The sequence below is a fragment of the Bufo gargarizans genome, chromosome 9 (assembly GCF_014858855.1).
Source record: "Bufo gargarizans isolate SCDJY-AF-19 chromosome 9, ASM1485885v1, whole genome shotgun sequence".
Taxonomy (NCBI): Eukaryota; Metazoa; Chordata; class Amphibia; order Anura; family Bufonidae; genus Bufo; species Bufo gargarizans.
Window position 1 is genome coordinate 184,022,907 of NC_058088.1, and position 24,302 is coordinate 184,047,208.

The following is a 24,302-nucleotide window of genomic DNA, read 5'->3' on the forward strand; positions in this document are numbered from 1 at the left end:
GACTTGTAGGCTTTTAGAAATATAACTCTGCACAAAGGTGTAAGTTTTGTGATCTCTAAAAAGCTGGGTGACAGTCATTTATTTAAACCATTGGTATAAAGCCTTTGTTATATCAAGTAAATTTTGCAATGGCTGAAGAGGATGTTGAGACGTCTCAGACAGAGGACGTGATGAGGATACACTTCAGGGGGGCGCTCTTCCAGCTGTAATACTCACATTCTTTCTTTCATTGCCTCTTAAAGACTTGGCCCCAAAGTAGAGAATTGTTGATCCTGTAAGTGTCACCCAATACCGTGTCCACGAGGAGAGCTAACACACAAAAATGGAAAATTAAAGGGTTACTCCATTTTCACCTTTGAAAATCAATTAAATTCTATGATGAAGTGCATTGTGAGGCATGTAAAATGCCTGGACTTAAAGGGGTTGTCTCACTTCAGCAAATAGCATTTATTATGTAGAGGAAGTTGATACAAGTCACTTACTAATGTATTGTGATTGCCCAAATTTCCTCCTTTGGTGGCTGGATTCATTTTTCTATCATTCTACACAGCCCATTTCCATGGTTGCAACCACCTTGCAATGGTCGTGCTTAGTGGATCTCCTCGTGCGGCTTTGCGAATAACTATCCTTGACTCATCGGAGCCCGTACATTCTAGTACTGTACAGAGACTGATCTCCGTACAGTATTAATCCGAAGTCTTGAACAAAGCGACTTCGAATGTACCTTCACTCAACACTAGTTACAACCACCCTGCAATCCATCAACAATGGTCGTGCTGGCACACTATAGCAAAAGGCGCTGGCCTCTCTGGTGGCTGGGACTGCGGGAAATCACATAGCTGGTGCCGTTTCCTATAGTGCGCAAGCACGACCAACTACTCAGCCAGGGCATGCTGGTGCACTCACTGTGTCATGTTTCCCTCCGGTACTGCACTGCACAGCAGTTATCAGAGTCCCAGTGGTTTCTGTGCGGTTATGTAGATCTTGTGCTCATATATCAATGCTTTTGACTTCCTGGGCAAGTTCTGAAGTGTAGTGTTTGTAGCGGCCACTAAATGCCTGATGTATGGAGCCTCCATACTACTCATGTGTATAAGGCCTCATGCACATGGCCATTCCGTGCTTTGGGGGCAATCTGCGGTCCCCAATGCACGGGCAATGTCCGTGCGGCGGCTGGGATGGATCGAGACCCATTCAACTTGGATGGGTCTGTGATCCGTCCGCAAAGCAAAAAAATGTAACATGTTCTATTTTTTTGCGGTGCGGAGGCACAGACAGAAACACCACGGAAGCACTGCGTAGTGCTTACATGCCTCCGTTCCGCACCACAGCTCCGGATTGCGGACCCATTCAAGTGAATGCGGGGAACACATGGCCGATGCCCGCATATTGACTGGACGGTGTTCATAAGGCCTAAGGGTGGACCTTCCAGACATACAGAGCGGATCAAGCCTCAAAATAGGTAATCAATATCAGATCAAATCCCCCCCACTCAGCTGTTTGAACGCATGCAGGATGGAAAAATGGCATTCATTTAGCGGTCAAAAACCACCAGAGCAAAACTATGTATGAAGGAAGCCTAAGGGAGGTTTCACACTCAGTGGGTTTTTGTTTTTACACATTTTTCCGGCTGCGTTTTTTTTTTGTTTTTTTTTAGAGGGCTTGGGGCAGTGTCCTGTAGAAAGGGTTTGCAATTCATGCATTTCTATTTAAAATTGCAAACCCTATATTTAAAATCACAGACGGTGATAAAATATAAAAAAATAAGTGCACCAAAAATGGCAAAAAAAAATAATGCAGCACAAAGCAAGAAAAAAAACCACAAACCAAAACGATGTGGGCCCCGATTCATCAAGACAGGCGTCTGCTTTGCTGATGTTGATGGGGCCTGGGATGCTGGAGGAGGCATGTCATTTAAGATATGTCTCCTCCGGCAGTCTGTGCGCTGGAATGAAATCTATGGCCGCTGGCCATATGGACATGCCCACACACTGGCCTCGCCATGTTTAATTGGCAAGGACAGCGTAAAATGCCAATTGTGATTAGAAAAGTAGCAATTGCATTGAAAAGTTGCAAATCCGGTGGATTTGTGACTTTTTTATGCTAAAAAGCGGTGTGAGGGACTAATGAATTTCCCCTGTAGTGTTCGAGCACCCTAATACATTTTTATTCATGAGTACCTCAAAAATAGCATCACATACAATAGTTGACAATAGTGCCCTCTTGTGGCTGTTTCTTAGTAATACAAGGTCTAATTATTCTGTATTTGGAGCGCCATCTAGTGGCTGTGTTTCAGACTGCTGCTAAAAATATATAAGACTTTACCGTGGGCTTTTTCCCTTCTTTGAGTAAGGTTTTTCTTCTGAGTGGCCCTTCCATAGAAATGGCTCCAGATGAGCTTCCCAGAATGCAGCTGCATGCACCCGATGGCCTGTACCAAGTAAAAGGAGAGAAAATGATCCATCTCATTAACGCGGCATTTCTAATTATAAACTGTAGTGTAGAAATGTGTGGGCAGAGGCCGGTCCTGTCTAGCAGATATCATCTGTCTCTTCTGGGTGATGGTCAGTACTTCATGTCTGGTGTCGTAATAACACCTGGAACTGCTCAGGCTCTGTTCACACCATGTTTTTTTCGTTACAAGCTCCTGCATGTCAGATTGTCTCCACATTGTGCGGCTTCAATATTCTAGTGACACTGCCTATCCTAAGATATATTTCTGGGGATGTCACATGCACCCCTTTATTGTATCAGGGTCCATAGATGCAGCACTGCCATATGCACAGACCATGTCCAGCTAGCTTCAGGGGAGAAGAACCCTGTAGTATGAATGATGCATTATGCAGCGGCAGCATGCCACCATTTTTTATGGATTAAGAAAAAAAGGAAAAGCTCTGTGTACGTCCATGTAGAATCGGAGGGCTCCCCGATACAGGTTACGCCACGTTACAGGTCTGTACACAGAACTTTAACAAGGCCACGTATGAGATACCTTGTGATCAGGAGTGAGGACTGTACTCACCGCCCCCTGGCCACTCCGGTCTGTATCCAGGCACTGGTACGTTCAGAGCGCGTGGAGCTGGAAGAGAAAATACACGATACATGTGCGCTGCGGAGGCTGCACCTCAACACTTTAGTACAGACAGGACACAACATACAGTACAGTCTAATAGGCCGATCCGATAAAAATAAGACCACCGGCGGGGGCTGTCCTCTCCTGATTAAAGGGGTTTTTCCAAATTGGAAATAGAAAAAGTCACAGGCACTGGTGGTTGCTGAGATTCCCGCTCCTCGCTATCCCAGCAATGGGGCAGGTTTGGTCCTAGTTGTCCATGGAGATGTGGTTGAGATAAATAAACCACAACACCCTGCCGATTCTGGCGGGCAGCGTACACCAATAGCACCGGACATACCACACTGACTTTCTATGGGGTACACTGGGTTTCACCAAGGTATCTGCCATTTTGACAGAAAATATAAGGCAAAATAAAGGACTGTGATGTGAGCCTTACAGAATTACTCCGTGCTCTTTCTGAGCAGTTTCCATTCATTTCAATGAGCAAGAACAGTCAGATTTCGAGGCTGGCCGATAATCGTGCTGGGATAGGAGGGGACCCAGCAGCTCGGGATTGATGACATACACCGTAACAGTAATTTGGGGAAACCCCTTTAACAAAATAAAAGTTCGGCAGTGTCAATAATGTGATTCTTTAGGCCAGTGATGGCTAACCTCCGGCACTCTAGCTGTGGTGAAACTACGACTCCCAGCATGCTCCATTCATTTCTATGGAGTTCTGAGAACAGCCAAGCAAGTGTACATCTGTAATAACACAGAGTGCCATTACCACTCCTTTTCATACCTTGCTACCATTTCCTATGTGCTAATACCTGTATTTTAATGTCTTTCACGTCATCGTCTGATAATGTGCTTATATACTCCAAGTAATTGTTATGTTACCACCAGGTGGCAGCAACACTTGGCAGTGGTAGTACCAGGGAATGGACTGGATTGTCCTTTCTCTCTCTGCCTCTAGAGGGAGAAGGAGAGGGGGAGTTAGTTTGTAGTGAGTCAGTCTAGCTTAGCCCCTGTCTGGGGAAGCAGCAGGTTCTCGTCCCTCCTGGGCGAGCCTGCAAAAAGAGTCTTGCTTTAACCCTCCTAAGGGACCGGTTATGTGTAGGCCAGCAGAGCACTGACTGCAGGTTCTGCCTGCAAAAAGGACTATATGGTTGCATGTCCCCTCCTGGGCTTGCATTGCCTTCACCAGGGACGTAACTATAGGGGAAGCAGGGGAAGCGGCTGCTTTGGGGCCCTGACCCAGAAGGGGGCCCATCCAGGAGGAGGAGGACTAAAAGATTTTGCCAGGGACCCCTCAACAGTATTACACAATGAAATTATATACAGTGACAGTATAGTGTACAGTGTAGAAAACGGATGGAACAGCTGCCGGGCCTGGTCTGAGAGAGCGATCTTTACTAGCCACAGGAATGGGGGCGGCATGAAAGGAAGGGGTTGCGAAAAAATTACTGGGGGAGGGGGGCCCCATTCAAAAATTTGCTAGTTATGCCACTGGCCTTCACCCAAGCTGAGCCAAAGCTTGAGGTACTAAATACCAGGACAAGAAGTTCCTAGGAATACATACAGAGAAAGAGACTACTACTATTGCTAACATAGCAGAGCTGAGGAAGCTACAGCATAGCAGAGCTGAGATTGTTTGCAGAAGTATTTTCCTGCTAAAACCTATAGGAAACCAAGATAAAGTCTGGAAACTGTATGGATTACCGTTTATGCCAAGTAAAAGCAACTGTTCAACGTTTACCAAGTCTGGACTCAACCTTTGTTCTACCCCATCCAAGTTCTTCATCCCCTTTTGCACTGCCTCAGTCAACCACATCTGGGATCCACCCGTATTCAGGTAGGAGCACCGTGACACAAGTGCTTACACAACATCTCCAGGGATATTGTGGCCTATTCAACACCACTCTGGCCTTCCTACATTACCATCTACAAAGGGGACTCCATGGTCCCGTTTTTTAACCGCAACTGGCGTCACGTTTACTTGCTCTATAAGAGGGACATATTTTGTAGAAACCTCCTAAGGGGCAAAAAATACCCCATACGCTGGACCCGGCCGTTGCACATTTTGGGAGTCGTAGTTTTACCACAGCTGGAGTGCCGGAGGTTAGCCATCACAGGTTTAGGCAGAAGGTATTACTGGTGACCACAACGTTCCTTTCGTGTCACAAGGAGAAATGACAGTGTGAGAGCCCCAACAAACAGCTCCTCATATCTCTGCTTCCTGGGGCCTCTGAGTGTGATATGGAAGAGAAGAGGAACCTGGGGTAACCACAGTCACACCTGTATTCATCAAAGTCCCAATAATCGTCGACATCCACAGTCATTATTCAGTAGGCTCGTCATGTTCTGCAGACATGCGGTAATTGTGCACAGAAACATCATTTATTGTGGCGCTCAAGCGGCTTATGTCCTGCGCATTCCCTTTCCTTAGCTCTGTGGTGATTGCTTTAGGCCAGGCATCCTCAAACTGCGGCCCTCCAGCTGTTGCAAAACTACAACTCCCAGCATGCCCGAACAGCCTACAGGTATCAGCCTACAGCAGGGCATTGTGGGAGTTGTAGTTTTACAACAGCTGGAGGGCCGCAGTTTGAGGATGCCTGCTTTAGGCAATGTGACAGGTTGTCAGGCAGTGGATCCCCAGCAACTAGGCTGCCAGTCACATTCAGAGTGGTAACTTATAGAACATATGCTTGTACAGTAGCTGGAATATCAGTGTGCCGCCAGCAGTCCCACCATTCCACGTATGGAATCAGTAGTTATCAGATTATTCCAAAAATAAATTCATTCAAATTCTTTTTTTTTTATAATAGTAAAATATTAATTTATAATAGGGGTGAGGTTAAAATGGTAAAAACAACATCATTTTAAGATGGAGTGGTAGTGGGGACATTTCTGAGGCTTCAAGTGCATATACCTTAGATTGTGAGTCCCATTGGGGACAATTGGATGCTAATGTCTGTAAAGCGCTGCGGAATATAGTAGCGCTATATAAGTGAATAAAATAAATATAGGAAACTTCCAGCCGAAACAACAGCAGAGAGTCAATGAAGAGACCTTGTCCTGGTGTCATATTCACCATGCACATAGTTAGGAGTCACTGGCACTATGCTAAGGGTTAAAGGGTTTCTGTCATCAGAAAAATCGTTTTGTAGCTGGCTGACATTAGCGATGTGCTAATGTCAGCAGAACATAACATAACTCCCTGCCTGCTGCCGTTCGCGCTAAATAATGACTTTTATAATATGCAAATGAGTCCTCTCACCGTTTGGCATGCCCTTGTAAAAGGGAGTCACATCCTCGGTCTCCTCCGTGCCCCACAAATCCTTCACTCACTGCGCCTGCGCCTAATACTAAAAGGATGTCAATCCCCTTTACAAGGGCGTGCCAAACGGTGAGAGGACGGAGCCTCCAGGTGCTGCAGCAACGCCCCACTAGCACCTAGAGGCTCATTTGCATATTATAAAAGTCATTATTTAGCGCTAATGGCGGCAGGCAGGGAGATATGTCATACAGTTATGTTCTGCTGACATTAGCACATCGCTTATGTCAGCCAGCTACATAACGATTTTTCTGATGACAGAAACCCTTTAATTGCGGCCAAGTGAATAGGTGATGACAAACACTATTATTATGACTGGAAGATTGCCCAAATGTAAAAGGTGTCTACATGTCATTCATTGTAGTAAGAGGAAACACTGGAACATACAAGACGAGGGTGATAATATAGTAAGGGACAGAACATAACAGGACAGGACTGACTGCCGTACATGAGGACAGGGCTGACTGACTGCCGTACATGAGGACAGGGCTGACTGACTGCCGTACATGAGGACAGGGCTGACTGACTGCCGTACATGAGGACAGGGCTGACTGACTGCCGTACATGAGGACAGAGCTGACTGACTGCCGTACATGAGGACAGGGCTGACTGACTGCCGTACATGAGGACAGGGCTGACTGACTGCCGTACATGAGGACAGGACTGACTGCCGTAAATGAGGACAGGACTGACCGCCGTACATGAGGGCAGGACTGACCGCCGTATATAAGGGCAGGGTTAGGTCTTGTCGACATCGTGAAAACTATTGCAGAGGAAACGGTCATGCTCCCACTGGATACCAATGTGACTGGCACATCTCTACTGCGAAACAATCACTTAAAATCTAAAACAATTTTTTTTAATCCTCTGCACCTGTATTTACAGTACATGAATATAGTAGTTTTACTATACTACAACTTTTTTTGGGCTATGTTTCTTATACTGCCTTTCACCACTTGGAATTTCAGTGCATCGTGATTTTATGACATGGTTTTTATTCGGCAATATTATAAAATATTTTCATAAAAATTTGCGTTAAAATAAACAACCTCTTAATGATGAAAAAACTGATTAGAAGAGGAACAAACATCACACGGTTATCGAGTCTTAACGGGAACCATTCACCATGAGAATGTGCAATCTGCAGGTTATAGAGCAGGAGGAGCAGAGCAGACTGTGGGAGAAGATTGACAGCTCTCTGTATACACAGTTAATCACTGATAGGACCGCCTCCTGGACGTCATTCACCGATAGGACCGCCTCCTGGACGTCATTCACCGATAGGACCGCCTCCTGGACGTCATTCACCGATAGGACCGCCTCCTGGACGTCAGTCACCGATAGGACCGCCTACTGGACTTCAGTCACCGATAGGACCGCCTACTGGACTTCAGTCACCGATAGGACCGCCTACTGGACTTCAGTCACTGATAGGACCGCCTACTGGACTTCAGTCACTGATAGGACCGCCTACTGGACTTCAGTCACTGATAGGACCGCCTACTGGACTTCAGTCACTGATAGGACCGCCTACTGGACTTCAGTCACTGATAGGACCGCCTACTGGACTTCAGTCACTGATAGGACCGCCTACTGGACTTCAGTCACTGATAGGACCGCCTACTGGACTTCAGTCACTGATAGGACCGCCTACTGGACTTCAGTCACTGATAGGACCGCCTACTGGACTTCAGTCACTGATAGGACCGCCTACTGGACTTCAGTCACTGATAGGACCGCCTACTGGACTTCAGTCACTGATAGGACCGCCTACTGGACTTCAGTCACTGATAGGACCGCCTACTGGACTTCAAAGGCCAGAATAAGGAGAAATTTACATTTATAAATTACAAGTTTTGCCTCCTGCTCTATAACCTGCTGCCTGCAGATTGCACTGCATTCTCACAATGACAGTTTCCCTTTAAGTTCTTCTTCTGTACGTTAGGAAGTTTCCACATCCTTTAGCTGATCTCTCCATTATATAAATATGGCTGTACGTATGGAGCCCCCATTCAGAATGGGTTGTGGTGGCCATGTGTCGACACTGGGTAAGCAGGTCACTATAATGATGCTGGACCCATATGGTGGTCTCACAAGGCTGTATAGCAGCCACAACATCTGATCTCCCCAGAACTGATATGGAGACCTCCTGGTCAGTAGGACATCATGAGGCCCAGGTGGTGTGGCTGTAATATGGAATTTACGGCCATGTGAAAATTGACTTAATTACACTTTCATCCATGGTAACCAATCAGATCACTGCTTTCATTTTTCCAGCCTCTATAACAGCTTGAATTCTGAACGATCTCTATTGGCAGTGTTCACATGGTGCTACTGTGTTAAGCTTTAAAAAAGAAATCATACAAATACATAAAAAAATGGCATTGTGTGACCCCAGCTTTGACCTGTACTCGTTTAGATACCTCCGAGCTTTCCTCTATGGATATTACACCACTAGGCCTCGATCAGACAGCCATAACGTGTGCACATTTTATCATATGCATTACACCCACAATTCCTGGCCCTACCATGGGTCTCATGACCTGAACTTACAGCAGCATAGGCAAACATGATTATGTAAGGTCAGGTAATTAAAGCCCATCTATGACACTGGCTGACCTGTTACATGTGAACTTGGCAGCTGAAGGCATCTGTGTCAGTCCCATGTTCCTATGTGCCCGCATTGCTGAGAAAAATGAAGTTTTAGTATATGCAAATGAGCCTCTAGGAGCAACACCTGGAGGCTCTGCTCTCTCTGCACTTTTATTGACAGGGCCAGGCAGTGAAATGTCATCACGTCTGGCCATGTGAGTTGAGGTGCAGAGAGCGCGGCAGTTGTAGAGAGCTCTGAGCCTCTAGGTGTAACAGCAACGCCCCCGTTGCTCCTAGGGGCTCATCTGCATATATTAAAACTCATTTGCATATATTAGAATCTTACAGATAAATAATAATTTTTTTTTTGTGGAACTAAAGTAAATAAAATATTGTAACGCTAATAATTATACTGTCCACCAGACGGCACCGATAGAATTAGGTATTTACGTATGTAATTAGCTTTTTTTTTTTTATATAACATATTTGGTTACTTTGTAATATAACGCTTCTTTCTATTGTTCTCAGTTCTGATTCTGGTTGTATATAAAGACGGTGCCAATCTTTCCAGATACTTTGTGTCTGGAGCTCTTTGTATATGATCACTGTAAATGAGGCGGCACAGAATACGGAAGTTGTAATGAGGAGAACAGCAGATATACAGAATATAGTCTTACTACAGAAAGCTCAGATTAGTGATCAGTCAGGCATGCAGTTTGATAGAGCGTTCCAGATGATTACACATATCGGAGGCAGCCATATTGTGAGCTGAAGCAATGTTTATGGGAATGGGTATAATGACCCTTACAGAGGCACGAGGTTCCACTGTACCGGTGGTTCAGGCAACAAAAATGGCTGCGTCCGTTGTATGAAGGTGCACTTTAAGTCTTTACTCATTGAAGAGGATAGACCCACCACCTATATGTACCTGTACACACAGCTTCGACTCCTGGGAGAGTTCCGTACCGGGACCCTCCAGTTGGGACCCAGCGTGGCATACATACGACCCCTGTTTGCAAATTTAAACATGAGTTCGAATACCGTGCATGGTGCAAAAAAAAAGCATACCCAAGTAACATGCAGATAACAATACTACACGGCTGACCCAGAGTTACTCCCACGTAAAAGGAGATCTTTTTAGGTGTAGCCTTATAGGGTGGCACTTAATATTTATATATATATATATATATATATATATAAGTAGGAAATCCACCAAAGCATGGACCGATTTCAGACATTTCCATGGACTATGCTTCTTGCTTTTTTGATGTCTGAGATGTGGGCCTATCCTACTACTGTGCTGCCCAGTCTGGTCATCATACCATCACTGATTTGGGATGAAAACTCTGTGCTGGAGAAGGCCAGCATCATTTTCTAGAGTACTTTACAATAATTATGCCAGGCTGGCTGGGCTCAGCCTCCACGCCAAGCAGGGTGGGTGGCCAAAAGTTCCACATTCATTTCTAAAGGGTAAATCCTGGTTTATGACACAGCACCGCATGAAGGGGCGGCTCATACAGTCTCATAGTTACCCCATAGGGGGTAGAGCATCAGGGGCCACACAGAAGTGGAGGCAAATGGGAGAGGACCCATCCAGGCCAGGAGAAGTGTGAACTCTCCATTATGCCACATGGCTTTATGGCTCCATTGTGTAGAGCAAGGATGCCCAACCTGCAGTCCTTCAGCTGTTGCAAAATTACAACTCCCTGCATGCTCGGACAGCCTACATCAAGGCATGGTGGGAGTTGTAGTTTTACAACAGCTGGAGGGCCGCAGGTTGGGCACCCCTGGTGTAGAGAATAATAGCCCTTCCAGGTGGAGTCTGACTAGTGTCTAGTTTAGTAAAGACTTCTACTGCGCATCGAGGTGGATCCCATCCCCTCATTATCAGGTGCTTTGCTTTCATGGTATGTGGATATTTTTATGTAGAAGATAAACTTCTATAAGGACATAAAACACTGAACACAAAACATACAGAACAATCTGGATGGTGACAGTGACACGAGCGTGATCCAGTGTCGACCTGGGAATGTTCTGCCTGAACGTACAGTGTTAGAGGGGAAGATTAAGGATTTCTACTCCGTGTTTCCTGGATCTATGTGGGGATGCATGCGTCTTTACCTACTACTAGTTTATTGCATCAGCAGGAAGCCCCCAGGACGGTATTTGCATCTTATCATCAGATATTCATGGATGTATCCGTAGTAGAAGATAACCGAAGCAGCGACTCACCTGTCAAGCACAGACGACACCTCTTCACTAAACTCTGAACTTTCACTGCTTCCTGCAAGACAAAGAGGAGAGAAACATCCAATTTAGTGAAATAATCGGGTTTACCATAAATTGCTAAACTCCTAAATCTCTAGTCATGACCATAACGCAATTCTACCCGCAACATGACCCGTCCAGAATACTATTATTTTTCTGTATATACATACAACACTATAACTCCCAACATGACAACTGCTGGGCAGGACCATAACACAAACTTATTATACACAACAGCCCCCAGCAAGACTATATTCCATACAACTGCACTTATGAACAATACTCTGTGTTTTCATGGTCTAATAATCTGATCAAATGAATAAACCAGTCTAATCTCATCAGTAACTGCTCCCATCATCCATTTCTTGCCAGCAGCCCCTGACTCCTCCCGTCCCCTGGATACTCCTATATCCACTTCACCGTGCTGCACGTTACTCATATGGAGTCTTTCGGTTATGGCTCTAGGTCTGATGTGAAACTAACTCCCAGCATGCCCAGATAACCACAAGCTGCTGGGAGTTTTAGTTTCACAACAGCTGAATGAATACTGGAAGGAACACTGCACACTCCTAACAAGGCGAGATTATTATGAATATTACAAGACACCACAGACAATCTCCGCAGGTTTCATCACCCCTGAAGTTTGACACAGCAGACAGACAATCTCTGCAGGTTCCGACACCCCTGAAGTCTGACACAGCAGACAATCTCCGCAGGTTCCGACACCCCTGAAGTCTGACACAGCAGACAATCTCTGCAGGTTCCGACAGCCCTGAAGTCTGACACAGCAGACGATCTCCGCAGGTTCCAACACCCCTGAAGTCTGACACAGCAGACGATCTCCGCAGGTTACAGCGCCCCTGAAGTTTGACACAGCAGACAATCTCCGCAGGTTTCATCACCCCTGAAGTTTGACACAGCAGACAATCTCCGCAGGTTCCGACACCCCTGAAGTCTGACACAGCAGACAATCTCCGCAGGTTCCAACACCCCTGAAGTCTGACACAGCAGATGATCTCCGCAGGTTACAGCGCCCCTGAAGTCTGACACAGCAGACGATCTCTGCAGGTTCTGACGCCCATGAAGTCTGACATAGCAGACGATCTCCGCAGGTTCTGCAGCCCCTGAAGTCTGACACCATGGCATTACAGGTTTCTTCAGGATCTGTCACATATTTAACAATTCAAACTGTAAATATCTGCACATGGCTGTAGGCTAGTTTCACAGCGCAGTTTAGTGTATACATCAGATATATCTATAGGCCCCAATTCACCTGATAGAGGCCAAAAGCATGTCCTTTTGGTCTCTGTCGGACTGTAATACGCCAAAATACTTGGGATAGTGCAGTAGGTTGTGTGAAAGTAAAGGGTTTTCCAGGAGTGAATATCGAAAAACTTTTTTAGACATATTCCTTCCCCTACCACCAGTCCTCCTAGTGACATCATGGCCATTGAGATATGAGATAACTATGGGAGCCATTGTGTGCCATGGCTAGAAGTCATGTGATATAATACACATTATCTAATGCTTAAAGGGGTGATCCCATGATTGACGTAAAAAATGAAAATCAGACATCATATAGTACATGGCAATCTCTACCTAACAAAGCTAAAGCCATCCCTGTACTTTACAGGGATCCAGATCTACCCATTCATTACAGAGAGGGTGTGTCCTTTCTGCTGTAGCTCTCATTCTGTAACTACCACAGCTTCTAACAGAAGATAGGGTTGGTCAAAGATAAAGATTTAAAATGAGCATGTGCCCCCACCAAAGTGAGATGGAGAAGAAATAAGGAAAAGAACAAACAGCAGGTGGCGCTATACAGATACATTTTATTGAATAACTCAGTGGCTATAGTAAATTATTAATTACATGCAAATACAAAAGTATTCAGATCCCAGTGCTGGTTTGAAAAATATAGAATACTATTTGTGACACAACCCCTGTAAAGGATGTTCATACATAACTTATAATTGGTGTCCATGTGGAAAGGGTCACGTGACACTCAAGAGTCTTTCCAGCTCAGTCTCATGTGTACTTGGTAATAGTGATGGCTGCTTGGCCAAGGCAGCCGTAAATTCAGAGGCTCCATCTGGAAAACTCAATAGCAGTTCTTTATGGCATGTGCAGTGCACCAGATGCCCACTGATGGCCATCAGAACGTTGTATACGCATTGTATGCTTACTGTACCTTTATGACTACTGTGTGTTATTTCAGCCTCCAGGAAAATTACATTTATTGTTTTGGAAAATGTCTCCCAAGTGCCCAGCTAGGCGGACTTTCCTTTTCAAAGTGCCCAAAGTTAGCATGCAATGCAGCCTACGCTTGGGCAAAACAGCTCTCCGAGGAGCTCGCCCACTGAAGGGAGCGAAGGCGCCGCCTGCGTGAGATTTGGATCTGCATCAGAGTGACATCAGGGGAGAAAGCCTTTGGGAGGTTAGGGGTGGATAAGAAAACGGAAGGCTGGCGGTTCTGGGCATTTTGAAAAGGAAGGCCCGTCCAGCTGGGCACTGGGGAAGCATTTTCCAGAAAAAAGACAAACGATATAAAGGCATAGTGGGGAAGACTGGCGTTTTCTTGCACTGTTGAGAGATCTCAGTGCTGCCATGCACCAGAAGTTGAAGTCCACGTGGCTGGCGCAGACTCAGCTATAACTTCTGTCAGTTTCTGGTGAGAGTTATAGTAAATCTGGCGGCCAAGCAAAGCCCCGCCCCTCCGACTAAGCCCAGCCCCTTCTTTCACCACTTTGAAAAGTGGCAAAAAAAACTAAAAAGTTGCTAATTATGGCACACATTTGGTGTGTGCCATAATGTGCGACTTTTTACGCCACAATTGTGGCGTAAACTTTAATAAATATCCCTATATGCAAATGGCAGAACCCATGACTGTTACCATTACCTCACTATCTACATTAAACTGCCTCCAGTGTGAGCAGGCACTTCAGAGTTAAAGGGAACCGGTCACATTTACCATGGTGTTTGAGCTGCAGGCAGCATGTTATAAAGCAGGAGACTGATATATTGTTTTGAGGGAGAAGACACAACACCAAGAACACAAGGTGCATTATGAATGTAGAGGACTACACAACGTGATGAAAAATCTGATTGTGTAGTTTTTTTGGTTGCACATTACAAATCATGTGACTCTTCAAGCATAGGGTTCAATGTAAATCGCATGCGACTGCGACTCACTTGCAACATGTCAGCTTTTGTGGGGTCTAGATTGCATGCGACTTGCAGCTAAACTGGTCTCTAAATTACTTCTGCGACTTCAATGCAATAGCAAGTCGCAGACAAATCGCACCAATGCGACCAATGGGGCCTATATATCTAAATTACACTGATGCAGGAAAGCAGTCAGCATTTAGGGTCACGATAGATTTTGTCAGAAGGGTTTTCATAGGGCCTATAGCAGAGGGGCGGACATATCGCCAATGCAGCCGGTTCAGCTGCACAGGGGCCCGGCGTGTGAGGGGGCCCATTCATACTAGTGAACTCTTTTGGAAGCACTCGCAGCAGAGCTTTGGGCCCGTCATTATATGAGAATGTCTTTACCTGTCGTCGGCCTGAGAATGACATTTCACACACAACCTGTACATGAAACACGTCGCCCCACATCCTGACAGCCATGATCTAAGTGCTTTCAGAGGAGGTGGCTTCAAGGCTTGGGGTGTCATAAATTTAGAGGAGGCTGCAGACAGGTGGGAAAATATTCTCAGTTCATCTTTATATTTTTGGGGGGTTTGCAAGAAACAGAATTATCAGCAACTGGAGGAGGCGGGATACAGACGGGAAAGTGGAACGTAACTATGAGGTTGAGTTGAAATCCACAGCAAAGTCCATGTGTTACACAAAGATTTCATACTTTACATCCCTGAGGGTGAAACCAGTAGCCAGTCTGCAAGACCACAGGCGTGCCTTAAAATCCATGCAAAACCCCATTCACCTGTATCCTACTGTAATTTGTTCAGGCTCATCAGTGTGGAATCTGCATCAAAGTCATTTTCACCAAACGGCGCCATAAATGTCATGTGTTCATAAAGATTCTGCTGCAGCACATATCTTATATCCACATTTATCTCTAGATACGGGCTCATGTGCATGACCGTTGCCTGAAACACGGATACCCGCCGTGTGCATTTTGTGAAAGGGAACATCCTATCCTTGTCCATAGTGCGGACAAGAATAGGACATGTTCTGTATTTTTGCGGACAGCACATCCTTTGTGGCCCCATTGAAGTGAAAAGTAGGTTTGTGTGCATGAGCCCTAAACCTGTAATATATTCTATTATTATTATTACTACAATATACTTGATGTCCCTACTGGAAGCTCCAGTCATAAGTAACATACAAAACACCACTAGGGGGCAGCATCTCCCTCCTTTTCATACAAACTACTAGCTAGCCCCATATATCACTATGTAGTATACAGAGAGAGGATTCTCTTTACTAATTACCACCTCCTTATATTACATTTACATTGTGGTGGATTAACACATCTGGTATGACGGACTGGTGCAATGTCCTATTATAGTTGGGTGTTCTGCTTACGACGCGCTCTTGTCCTGCGCAGTGTGACCTCTGTCAGAAATGTATTCCCTGAAAGTGCGATTTCTTTACCACCCACTTAAACCAGCAATGTAAAGGGGTTCACTATAACAATGTAGCGGAGTAGATAATTACACTGAAAATAATGATACATGAGACCCCTGCCGATCAGAGGTTTAAGAAGGCAGCGGCTCACCATGCACAGCGCCGTACATTGTATAGTGGCCGTACTTGGTATCGCAGCTCAGCAACATTCACTTCTATGGGGCTGAGCTGCGTCTAGGCCTTGTGACCGATGACTGTGTGGACACTGGCCTAGAAAAAGCTGAGAGAAAGCTGTGGCACTACTGTGGGCAGCGCTGTCTTCTCAAACAGCTGATCGGCGGGGGTCCGATACCCACCGATCAGATACTGATGACCTATACAGAGGATAGGTCATCGGTAGTAAAATTTCGGGAAGTCCTAAAATGGTTGTAAAGTAAGTTGCATAAAAAAAACACGTTTTCATCATTTTCACTTCAAAGTGCCCCCACAGTCTTAAAGCAGCTACTGCTGCCCTGTAGAGCTGCTGGTGAAAAGATCTGAATAGAATCAGTCTTCTTCCCCCTCTGGCAGCTGAGAGTACAGTACCTTCATACTCCCATGCAGGAGAAGTCTTCTCAGCTACAGTACACTGACATGCTACTGCAGAGGCCGACAAGCAGGGTAGACAGCCAGTACTATTGGCTACCCTGCAGTGAACACAAGATCACTGTGCACAGACCTGGCTGTGAGGAGACTGAGGCGGACATGCATGCTCAATCACCTCATTGCTATAAAGCTGAACACCAGGTGGCGCCATACTATATAAGTAAATGTATTCACTGGATTTTTTATCCTGTAAATGGCAAATATTGTTCATTCTTTGATACGTACAGTGAATATTTACCGGTGAACCACCCCTTAAAAACCACAACCATAACCCGTAAGGGTGAATTCACGCATGGTCTCATGACCCAGACATTTTCACATCTACAGCAAAATCGTCCCAATTCGGCAATGACAAGGATTTTCACCAAAGATTTCACCTTTTTTAATACAGTAAGGGTGAAATTTGAGGTGAATCTAGAACACAATCTGTAGCAAGATCCGCAGGTAACACATCTGCAGCGGACATTGCACTTACCCTAATAGGGCAGCATGCCCAATCCCTGGTTCCCCCTGGAGATGAGGGCAACTAGAGGGGTCCAGTAGAAGCATATGCCCCTCACCATTCATGCATGCTTATGGCGAAGTCAGGAGCGATGGCTATCAAGCTGCCGATGTGGACGGCCAGCATTACTCATTTAACGCTACCACAGCAACCCCAGAGCAAGCGCTACACTTGCATTAATGCAGCAGTTAGGAGATCTGGAGCAACACTTAATAATGGTGCAAAATTAACCTAAAAATGATGTATAGCACTGATAGGGCTGGGTTCACACTAGTGCTATCACTACAGCTATAAAAGTAACAGAAGTTCCAGGTCCAGCACATAACTAAACGGACCCCACTGATTATAATGTCCCTTCAGTTTCCCTTAGGCCTCATGCACATGAAAATGTACCGGCTGTTCCGTGTATTGGGAACCAAAAACTGCGGCCCCCAATGCACGGGCACCATCCGTGCGGTTGCTGCAGACAGATGCAGATCCATTCAACTTGAATCAGCACAGCAATAAAATAGAACATGTTGCGAATGGCTTGGCATCTGTGATAGGGTGAGCACACGGCCGGTGCCCATATATTGCGGAGCCACTGTTTGCGGGCCGCAATAGGGGCTCGGCCGGATGCATGAAGCCTTATGGAGTCCGCTTGTTTTCACAGAATCTGCAATGAAGGCCCAGATTAACCTCCAATGCAAATGTGAACTTGGCCATAAAAGTTCTTGTGACAGGTTGTGCAAGTTAGCAACGGTACACACATCCCATATAGTCCTACCACGATGATTGGTGAAGCTTCGGCTAAAATCAATGCTTAAATCAACAAAAGAAGGATGAGAAAGCGGCAGGATGTCGTAGGAATGAGAAGCGAAATGCACAATAAATCATAGCGAGCACTTACCTATGGAAATGCCATTGGTAAACACTGACGTCTGAGTATTGTTCTTTGCAGGGCTCTGGGACTCTAGGACGCTGTCGTCCAGCAGGTGGCGCTGTTTCTCTGATGGAAATGTGGCACTCTTACTTTCAACAACACTGAACTGACACATCACGCTGGATACATGAGGAGAGAGAAGCCAGAGAGGTGCTTATGGTACGTCAGAGAAATTCCATTCATTTCACACATGTTCATGAATGAGGCGGCAAATGAGCAAAAAGTCAATGTAGAACTCAAAGACGTGGTCATCAAATAAAGGGAAATCTGACTGAAAACCTCACAATCTCCTCCCTGCCTGCTAGAAAGCTATGGACACAGGAGGGTAATGACGGTAAGACACCGGGGCACCACCATACAGTTTATGTCTGGAAGCATATTAGCAATTAATCACTATTAAAACAGAAAACTATTTGTCTTCGACACTAAGGATGGCGCCCCCTGGTGTTACTACTGCTGCCATCTTTGTGCGTCCATGATCCATTGTGAAACCTCTTTTCTGTCACCGCAGCAGGGTGTCACAGGAAAATCTGATGCCATGGTGACAGGATAGAGGACTGATCGCACATGCTCGACCACCGGATTGCAGTTGCAAACATCGCTGCACAAAGATAGCAGCAGCAGTAACGCCAGGGGGCGCCATATTTAGGGTCAAAGGTGAACATCTTTGTAACAATGCATCCGTTTTAATAGGTAGTCATTGCTAAATGGTAATGTTTTTTGCAAAATTATATGTCAACTCTGCAGTGGCACAACCCCATTAAACAGCAATCCCACCTGACGCCCGTCTGTTAAAGAAGGCACTTCATAAATAAGAGCGGTGTTCATCACCAGGAAGGGTGTTCTCGCTATCCTCCCTAGGCCTCATGCACACGACCGGGTCCATTTTGCGGTCTGCAAAACACAGACACTGGCCATGTGCGTGCATTCCGCCCCTATGTTAAAAATGTCTATTCATGTCCGCAAAATGGACGAGTATAAGACATGTTCTGTCTTTTAGTGGGACAGCGGAACGGACGGTGTGCTGTCCACATATTTTCCAGCCCCAGCCGTGTGCATGAGGTCTTGGCATGTATTTAGCATGCAGTGTATACAGGAGATTGGTGTGCGGCCTATAGTGGGAATTGTATGTCCTGTAATCTATTAGGGGGGCTCTTGTGAGGTCACACCCTGCATACAGTGCGCCATGTATATAGTGGCACAGCCAGTAACAGATTGGGAAGCATTCAGCCTTCCATGTAACTGGAAGGGATTGTCGTGAGGATAATTGGATAATGTAAAACGGACCTTACGTCTGCCGGGAACATCTGAACATATGCAGTGGCTTAGGACGCAAGTTATTTCCATAGTAAAAGGCTTTTAAAAGCCTAAAAGCAAATGTCAGAGCCGCTTCTGTGTGGTCGATCATGGCTCATACCCATGGACTGCACCTCGCGTACATGTTTCACCGTCTGAGGGCCAGCAATCCTAAATCTCATCTCTAAACTGTGTTTTATATGGGGTTGTCATGCAGCCTGACAACTCTCAGGTCTTCAGCTGAGGAGACCTGTGGATTTCGGTTTTCTCTGCTTTCGTGCAGGTGACTAGAAATGGACAGTCGGATAATTCTCTCGGATCTAAGATACATTCTGCAAAATGTGAACCAAGGAAAAATAATAATAAAAGTGACCGCCTCTGACAGCGCTTATAACCCACTTGTTTCCTAAGCTGCGGCTCTTCCTATGTCTGGAGACGGGTGGAGTTGGGAGATGGGTGGCCACTGACGCATCCGGGCACGTGGGTCGTCTGCTGTACCTCATTGTAGCGGTCATCTCGGAGGGACCTGACGACAAAGATTAACTGATACTGAAACACTGAGATAATGATAGAAAGAACCAGTGTAATATTACTACAGGCCTGCAGGGGTCACTGCCATCTATTACATTAGATGGTAAGGCCATCAGTATGCGGACCATGTCAGGGGCAGACTACTGCAATCAGGGTCCATAATGCAATAATGTTAATTAGACTGGTAATAATGTCACTCTCTTCTGTATAGAAGTTGCTCCTTTTATCACTTGCCATTTAAAATTCCTTGGTCTTCCTGCTCCATTGCTCATAAGGGGCAGCTTGTGGTCTGTCGCATTACGCTATAGTGGAGCTCTGAGACCCTCTACAGGCGGCCGTGAAGAATTTATCCGTATTTTCTTTTTGATCAGTGTAAATATCCCAGCAGCATTTCATTATTCCATCACCCTGAATCTCGTCATCAAACAATGGACAGATGATAACATTAGCAGAATGAATACCAGCTCTTATGTATGGAGGAGCAGCTGCTGCACAGTGAATGCTACCTATGGCGGACACACCAGGATATTCGCTCTCCGCCAGGCGGACTCATCGCCCACAGCTCCGGGATCCACTCTATAGGTTACTTAAAGGAGCCTTCCTACCAGTCTGGATGTGCAGCACTCCCTTCGATCAGTAAAGGAGAATATATTCTGGTCATATGCCATAACTAACAATGGAGGAAAGACCCCTTTAAGAAAAAGGAAGAACCTTGTTTTTATGGCTACTTTCACACTTGCCTTGTTAATTCCGGTACTGAGATCCGGCAGAATTAAACGGATCCGTTTTGATTGATCCGTTCAGGATGCATCCGTTCCATCAGTGTGAAATCAAAAAAGGAAAAAAAAATAACAACGGATCTGTCACTAAATACATTGGCAAAACTGATCATTCACCATTGACTTACATTGTTTTCAGTGACGAATCGGTTTTTATAACTGGACACAAAACCTCAGCTTGCAGCGGTTTTGTGTCCGGTCACAAAACAGAATATTGATGGAAGACATCCCGATGCAACCTGAATGCATGAGGACTAAACGGAAACCTATTTTTTTCTGGGATTGAATCCTTTGCCGGATCTCAATACCGGACAAAGCAAGTGTGAAAGTCGCCTAAGGCATGACTATCATGGAGCACGGATACTGGAGCACAGCTCTGTCATTTCTAATAGTTTTCTACAACACAACATGGCGGATGAGACATCAGGGTAGGTTCACACTGAGTTTTTCGGAGGAGGTTTTGAGAAGATTGTCTTTCCTTTACATTTCCGATCCCTTTCAAATCCACTGAGTGAAAACCTGCCTTAAAACCTCTACCGAAAAACTGTGTGCACCTACCCTTAACCGAACCAGTAGAAACCCAGTAAGTCCCATTTCATCTTTCATAATAGATATTAGTGAAAGGAGAAGCGTCCTGGCAGATCGGGCTCCACATGCTACGCACACGCCAGCTACATAAGCTCTTTCCAGGCCCTGCTGACGTGCAGGCCACCGGGAGAGAGGTTATACCAGCATCCCTTGCAGAAGACGGTGGCAGTGTATGCTGAAGACAACGTGCTGCGGCTTTTGTGTGCGTGGAGCGGAGATTCTGCATTCTCACACTTCGCTGGATGAGTCACTCTGGCACACAGCAGAGAAGGAAATAAACTTTACAGTCAATATGGCTCCCAATAAAAGTATCTTTTTTTCCCCTGAGAAAGAACTGTATCTGCGGCTCAGGACACGTGCCTAGAACATGTGCTCATACAAATCACTGGAACTAATTACCAGAAATGATTGGGAAGGGTTATCACAGGATTTGCAAATGGAAACTATGTGCTTACACGTGCGTACAAGACTGCAACAACGCCCCCTACCTGTTCACCCTTACAACTGCATCTGATGGGCCGCCTAGTGGATACGTACACTGCATTTGGTGATCAGATACATACACAGACGATGCATGAAAGCTTACTGATGGGACAGCTGTTTCATGTAAAGCTGGGGCCACAGAACCGGATGCAGTGTTGTCATAGTAACACTGCATCCTGTTGCAGCCAATTGCCAGCGCACTGCAACTTCCGATGGAACAATATAGAGGATGGTCCTCACAGGTAAGGTCTGGTCTGTAATTCCCTGTGTCCCTTGATGGTAATTTTGATAAAGAGATGCCCCCAAAAAGTCAGTCCTGGGGGGACAATAGTAGCTCTTACCATGAAAAGCTGAGAGGGAGCGAGGTGGGAAGAGTCAGAAGGGCTCCTTCCTGGCTGTAAGTTATTACACCTCCATCCAATGGCAAGTAGATGAAAAAATTTACAAAAATCTAAACACAAATATTGAGCAAAACATATATATATTTATAAAAACATAAAAGGGGTAGGGGGATTGTACAGCCACAGCAACCAACCCCTTTTTGAAGGCTACTGTTGTGGTGCCTGTTTAGAGGAGGAGTCCTGTGCCAATTCATATAACCCATGACGAAGGGGATGATGTCCGCACCTCCCCACGGACTCCCCTGCTTACACACAGGACGACTGATGCCTCTACCTGAGACTCCATACACTTATTAACCAGGGCCTTTAGCGGCAGCTGACTGTACCCATGGTGAACACAAGTCACCGACACTTGTAGAGAAGTGACTGACAGCTCAGGGAAGCTGTCCAGCCAGATGATTGATGATGGTAAGCCACTGATGTGAAAACGCATGAGTTCTGAGGGGAGATGTTTGTCTTCACGCAGCTCCATCAAAGTCACCCTGTTCCAGCCTTATGTAAATAATAGGGCTGGGGAAAACTGAAATCGGGATACTTACCGCCCCTGTAATAAACCCTTTTAGTTATAAAGTAACAGCAGGACTGCTCCAGGGCATGGGGTCGTTCACATGGCTTTTGTCATATTGCCCGGATTCTCCCGCAGACATGTAGACGTGCACCATGCAGTGGGCATGTGAGGAGGACAGTGTTATTACGTGATGTGTTCTTGGGAATCTATAATGGGTCTTTACCTCTATGTCACATAGATGTATACGATCTCCTATGACCTATAGGTCCTGCTGGTTGTTTGGTTTGATGGTGAAGATTATTTTTCCTGGCGCTGTTGCATTTGAAATGTAAGTCATCAATCATCCGGCCGTTGTAGAGGAAGTCACCCGGGGGCTGCTCCTATTTACCTGCAGGAAAGTGCTCTGCACGGCACATACTACACGCGCTACTGGCCACATACATGCCGCAAGGGAAGAGGAGGAAAGCATGGGTTCCCAGTATACAAGCCACAAGGACTGAGATGATGCTGAAAAAACAAACAAATGTCTTAATAGGTCAAAAGGGCCGCACTATACAGTCTGTATGTGGCTGTCATTTACTAATTGGGTAAAGAAACTGACCAATGACCTCAAGTGTGGAGTCCATAAAAAAAAGTCGCTCCCATCTTCCTGATAGCTGTTGGATTGGGCATGTTGAGATCCATCTACCCGTTCCTTCTCTCCTCCAACATCTGTCGTAAGGCTCTCCTCCCAAAACACATTAGATCAGGGATGCCCAACCTTCGGCCCTCCAACTGTTGCAACACTACAACTCCCAGCATGCCTGGACAGCCTACAGCTATCCGGGCTTGTTGCGAGTTGTAGTTTTGCAACAGCTGGAGGGCTGCAGGTTGTGCTCCCCTGCATTAGATGATTGCCAGGTTTGGTTGACATTTATCTAATGTTTATAGCCAGGCTGTGAATAACTCCAGTCACTCCTATCTGCTAAGGCTTTAGGTGGAGCTTTACACTTAAGAACATTGTCTTGTTCTCCATTGTGTTATGTGCAAACTTCTATAAAAGCTTCACCTTCACAATCAGTCCTCAACTTACTGGGATTTGTGGTTATTTTCCAGCATCTCGTGCAGCCGCCGAGGCTCTGACTACATTACACAGACGTGGAGTTCAGCTCTTGTCGGTTTCTATGGCCTTTTCCTACACAAGTTGCTTATTATTCTACACAACCAGAAAGACTCTAAGCAGGGGCGTAGCTAACGGCTCATGGGCCCTGGTGCAAGAGTTTAGCTTGGGTCCCCCTTCCCTCAGTGCGTTGTGTGTCTTCTTATGTGGCACAAGGGTCTTTGCGCCCCCTCAGGCTCCTGGGCCCGGTAGCGACTGCTTCCTATGCACCCCCTATAGCTATGCCCATGACGCCAAGAAACAAAAAGGAATAAAATTGGAATAAAATGAACGTACAAATGGTCAAGTATCTGGTCCATTGTAAGTGACGCACACAAAGTATTTTAACAACTAAATTGACTGCGAAATGAGAGAGAGACGTGACTTATAGGGGGTCTAAAACACCATTCTTAATAAGGCCCTGCGCTGGTAATGCCGAAATTATGTAGAGGCGTCGGCTCCCTTGCTGGTGTAGATTTAGACCATTTTCTATGCCTAAAACAGGTGTGGAAAATGATAAATAATACGGGCCTCCAGGCCCCCACCATGCCCCCTTTTGTAGACCTGGCGTGAGCGGGGAAAAGTTGCACCTTTATGCCACAATCTGCACCAGAAATATGCCTAATATAAACAAATTTCTGTTAGTAAATAACCTCCATAG

General features: G+C 45.7%; 1 protein-coding gene across 6 annotated transcripts in view; it reads right to left on the reverse strand.

Moving 5' to 3' along the window:
• Positions 1-24,302, reverse strand: part of RALGPS1 (Ral GEF with PH domain and SH3 binding motif 1) — a 337,921-nt gene that overhangs the window by 9,780 nt on the left and 303,839 nt on the right. For 5 of the 6 annotated variants that reach the window (XM_044268333.1, XM_044268329.1, XM_044268331.1 and 2 more), the window contains 7 exons: positions 19,613-19,739; positions 17,885-18,036; positions 11,220-11,271; positions 9,916-9,996; positions 3,023-3,079; positions 2,326-2,431; positions 217-309 (listed from right to left, as the gene is read on the reverse strand). In XM_044268333.1, coding sequence (XP_044124268.1) covers positions 217-309; positions 2,326-2,431; positions 3,023-3,079; positions 9,916-9,996; positions 11,220-11,271; positions 17,885-18,036; positions 19,613-19,739 — 668 coding nt within the window. The remainder of the gene's footprint in view (positions 1-216; positions 310-2,325; positions 2,432-3,022; positions 3,080-9,915; positions 9,997-11,219; positions 11,272-17,884; positions 18,037-19,612; positions 19,740-24,302) is intronic. The other variant, XM_044268334.1, reaches the window with a different exon arrangement.